The sequence below is a fragment of the Lethenteron reissneri genome, chromosome 58 (assembly GCF_015708825.2).
Source record: "Lethenteron reissneri isolate LAM-NWPU_2019-01 chromosome 58, ASM1570882v1, whole genome shotgun sequence".
Classification (NCBI taxonomy): Eukaryota; Metazoa; Chordata; class Hyperoartia; order Petromyzontiformes; family Petromyzontidae; genus Lethenteron; species Lethenteron reissneri.
In genome coordinates this window covers 9,159,138-9,163,878 of record NC_083836.1, presented here as the reverse complement: position 1 = coordinate 9,163,878, position 4,741 = coordinate 9,159,138, and the positions used below count along the sequence as shown (strand labels likewise).

Here is a 4,741-nt window from a genome sequence, read left to right as displayed (position 1 = left end):
CCCATAGACTCAACGCTGCCCATAGTTTCACACTTCCCATAGACTCAACGCTGCCCATAGCCTCAACACTGCCCATAGACTCAACGCTGCCCATAGACTCACAACTTCCCATAGACTCGACACTGCCTGCAGACTCAACACTACCCATATAATTACACTGCCCATAGACTCAACACTGCCCATAGACTCAACACTGCCCCTTTATATAAAGAAGTCCCCCTCCTTAACCTCCTTCCGTTCCTCTCTCAAAGCCTCACCTCTTCTCCCATTGGCCATTCCCTTCCTCCTCCCACCCCTCGCCCCTCTACTATAGCTCTTCCGTGACCCCCCCCCCCCCCCCGTGTGCCCTTCTCTGTTGTGGTCACTCATTCCTCGACCTTCACACGCCTCCTACCATACTAATCACTCTATTTCCGTTACCGCCTTTTTAAAACTACGTCAATTGGCCTGAGTGAAGGCGCTCTCTTAATGAATGTAAAATAAGGAGCGAGCGAGCGAATGAGCGAGCGAGCGAATGAGCGAGCGATTGGCTGATTTGGGCTGTGGGCCAGGTGCCATACGTCGACGATGAGCAATGCCGCGCCGCCATGGGCAGCAAAGTCATCACGGCCAACATGTTCTGTGCCGGCTACGAGACGGGCGGCCAGGACTCGTGCAGCGGAGACAGTGGAGGGCCCCACGCCACGCGATACGGCAGCACCTGGTTCCTCACCGGGGTGGTGAGAAGCACACCTCGCCCTCCGCTCACCTTCCGCTCACCCACCACCTCACCCACCACCTCGCCCTCCGCTCACCTTCCGCTCACCCACCACCTCACCCACCACCTCGCCCACCGCTCACCTTCCGCTCACCCACCACCTCGCCCACCACTCACCCACCACCTCGCCCTCCGCTCACCTTCCGCTCACCCACCACCTCGCCCACCGCTCACCTTCCGCTCACCCACCACCTCACCCACCACCTCCCCCTCACCCTCCCCTCACCAAACGTTTGATTGTATTCAGCGTCACTTGCACAGATCCTCACAACGCATGACAGAACATACAGTGCCGAGAAAAGGTTTATGAACCTCCTTAGGATTTAACATATTTAAAACCTACAATGTTATTATATCTTAATCTAAGTCAGAATCTTCTATACAAATAAATACCTTAATCTGTATGTACGTCTCAAAAACCTCTAGGGTACTTTAAATGGATTGGTCCACACCAGACAGCTCAAGGACAATGCATACATTATCAGTGTTTTTGTTTGACCGCAGGTAGTGGTTAATGTAAACACGATTCCTTGTTAAAAGGTTGCAGTTTTGTTGCCAGAAAAAAGGGGAAAAAACCTATTATTATATTTTGGTACCGGCAAAGGAGGTCTCATGATGTAAATTGTTTGTAGAATGTTCCATTCCAGGTGAAGTGTTGGTGAGGCATTGTCTAACCAGGACTGGTACATCAGCATTCAGTCCTTGTTGGACCAAATCGTCAATGATTGCGATGGTGTCAGGCACAGAAACTTTGGTAAACAAAGACACCACATCGAAACTGACAAGCAACTCACCTCGAGATAGTGAGATGTCCTTAATTGATGATATCAAGTGAGCTGAGTTAAGTACAGCTGAGGCGGTCTTACGAGTGAATGGTTGCAAGGTCTCAAGACAGAAATCGGGCCAGTTTGTAGGTGGGTGAGCCAATGGTGGAGACGATAGGGCGGAGTGGTGTGCCTTCTTTATGGATTTTTGGTAAGCCATAACATCTGGGTGGTCTAGCAGCCGAGGGTTTTAAGGCAAGGCGCTTGGTTGGTTCGATTAAAGATGTCGAATCAGTGATGATGTTGTTGGTTTTCGTAACCAGGCGGTTGGTAGGATCTCTATTGATCGTGGTATAGCTGCCATCATTAAGTAGGTCCTGAATTTTGTTATTGTATGTGGGTTTGTCCAAGATGACAGTGGCATTGCCCTTGTCGGCTGAGAGGATGACTATGTAATTTCTCTTTTTAAATCCTTTATATTAAGTTCGCTTGCTTGCTTGCTTGCGCGCTTACGACCGTGCAAATCTTTCGGTCGTTTTTTAACCCACTTCCCGTGATCCAATCGAGCTGACATTTAGCACACAGACTCGTTGTGCGTGATAATTTCTTTTCGTGAAAATTTTCCACTTTTTAGGAAAAAAAAAATGTCATATTTTATTTAAAATACCAATGTGATAAAAATGAAACTCTTACTCAAGAAAAACAGAAATGAATAATAAAATAAAACCGATGCCACGCATATAAAGGATTTATAGTGAAAAACTTTGTTTTTACGGGTTAATTTTTTTAGTTGAGAGTTCACGGCGCTCATCCTTGCTGATGTTGCTAATCGGTGTCTTAGCGTTTTTGAGGATTGCAGCGATTTCCGATCTTGCTACGTCGGCAGGAATGCGTCCCTAACCCTGAAGGGCTACGTCGACCTGGGCAATCATATAATCACCTGGGATGTGTTTAGGGGCGACTGCGAAATTCAACCCTTTAGCTAGAACCGAGTTTAAGCTGTCGGAAATTGGGCTGTTACTGATTGATAACAATCTTGTCACCATCTAACTTTATAGTGTCTGGATCCGGCTTCTTCTTGGAGAGGAGGTTGAACTTGGAAATCAGGTTATCCTTGCATTTAGCCGACATTGAGGCAGCTGAAGAGGCTGTCATGTTATCTACATGTTCAAATCGGAGCAGTCTTATTCTCTCTGAGATCAGGGCGAGGCTGGCCCTGAACATGATCCGTTTAGCATTGGGATAAGTGACAGCAGCAGATGTGAGTGTGAAGGCGATCGGTATTACCTTGGTGTCGTGGCATCTCTTCAGAAAAGTGAGCCACTCGATCAGATGAGCCTTCTTGTCTCGAAGTTTGTTGAAAGATCTAATAGTTGTGTGGAAACCCTCCCCGTAGAGGCGGTTACATCTTGACTTAAAGCTTTCGTGACTGCAGGAATTACGCAAAAGGCACAGACGGAGGGGGTGTACGAGAGAACACGGATCTGGTTGGGTGGGGGACCGAGCAGACTCAGCCCACTTGAGTCCCTGTAGCAGACGTTCTGGGGACAAGCGGGTTGGTGCGATGGCGCTGCCGCTGCTGCCTCCGTCCATCATGAGGGGGGGGGGGCTGTCCAGACTCTGCGTGCGCCGCAGTGAAGCTACTGGGCGTTTCAGGATGTCGTAAACAACGAGACCACGCGTCGCTAAAGTTTGCAGCAGCATTCGTGCCGGCCGGGGGTCCCCATTGTGTAACGGTATAAGCCCTCTCCATATACGGGGCAGCAGCTACATCGACTCGCGTAGATAGAGACCGAGAGACGGAGTGAGACGGACAGCGACAGAGAGACAGAAACAGTGAACGACAAATGCAGGGACAGATACAGGGAGACATGGACACAGGAATACATGGAGACGAGGAGGCGAGACAGAAACACACAGACATGGCTCGTACGTCAGCTCTTCCTTGAAAAGCAGCCTCCAGGTCTCTCTCCTGCTTCTAAATAACGATCACCGAGTGTTGTTGCTGTCGTTGATGTGGTTGTCGTTGATGTGGTTGTCGTTGATGTGGTTGTCGTTGATGTGGTTGTTGTTGATGTGGTTGTCGTTGATGTGGTTGTGGTTGTCGTTGCTACTGTGCAGGTGAGCTGGGGGAAAGGGTGCGCGCGTGAAGGGAAGTTTGGAGTTTACACCAAAGTGCTCAACTACCTCGACTGGATTGCACAAACGATGGCGGAGACAGAGAGTCACGCGCTTCCGGAGCCCGCACAGCACTAACACCACCATCACCACTAACCCCCATCACCACTACAGCCCCATCATCACCACTACCCCCATCACCACTCCCATCATCATCACCCCCCATCACAACTGCCATCACCACCATCATCACCATCACAACTGCCATCACCACCATCCCCCCCCCCCCATGACCCATTTCGAGATCGGCTCTCCCAAATCTGTCACGAGGGACACAGCCGGCAGGCACAGGGGCCGTGTTGCACGGGAGGGGAGCTGTCCAAACCGGGCCGGGATGTGAACGATGGAATAAAGAGGTTGGACGATCGTCGCCGTGTCCGGCGAAGTCTTCCGTGTTACGACGTCGTGCCACATCACACCAGGTAGTCATTTGAGGCCGAGTCGACCTAGCAGAGGCCCAGGACTGGTGGTGTTGGCCGTCAGCGGGAATTGAACTCGGGTCGCCAGGTTCGTAACTGCCACATGATCCGTCGCCCGGTTTTTCTCGCTCGCATTACAATAACCGTTCTCATCTCTCTCAACTTGCTCAGCTCCCATCTCTCGTGTGTTCAGCTTCTGTCGCACCCTTAAGTAGCCAACTGCTCTAATCAGAGGTGCAGGGGGAATGACAACAAACTAATCAACAAAAAGTGTATCTCAAGAAATAAGTTTTCAATCTAGACGATTTAGCTCCTGTAGCTTCCTATATCACGTCTTTATCTTCTCTACGATTCATCTCGCTGGCGATCTGTACCCATCTCTCGGCGGGTCCGTGGCCCAGGGTCCAACTTGGGACCGTTTTCATTCCAGGGTCGATAAAGTCGGCGCCACTTTTTGGGGGGGGGCATTCACCGGTGCCCGTCCTGAGGGATGCACGGATCCTTCCACGGGAATGTGGAGTTTCCACCGCCGACTCGCCGCTGTAGAGAGGCAACGGGGTGCTGTCTCGAGATAAACAAAAATAAAACTCGGTACGAGATTCACTTCGCGCGTTTGTTTATTA

At 50.5% G+C, this 4,741-nt stretch overlaps 1 protein-coding gene across 1 annotated transcript in view; it reads left to right on the top strand.

Annotated features, from left to right (window-relative positions):
* The window catches only part of LOC133357397 (coagulation factor X-like), a 19,919-nt gene extending 15,198 nt beyond the window's left edge, over window positions 1-4,721 (top strand). The window contains exons 10-11 of the mRNA XM_061575304.1: window positions 552-719; window positions 3,643-4,721. Coding sequence (XP_061431288.1) covers window positions 552-719; window positions 3,643-3,777 — 303 coding nt within the window. The 3' untranslated portion in view covers window positions 3,778-4,721. The remainder of the gene's footprint in view (window positions 1-551; window positions 720-3,642) is intronic.
* Window positions 4,722-4,741: the final 20 nt, after the last annotated feature.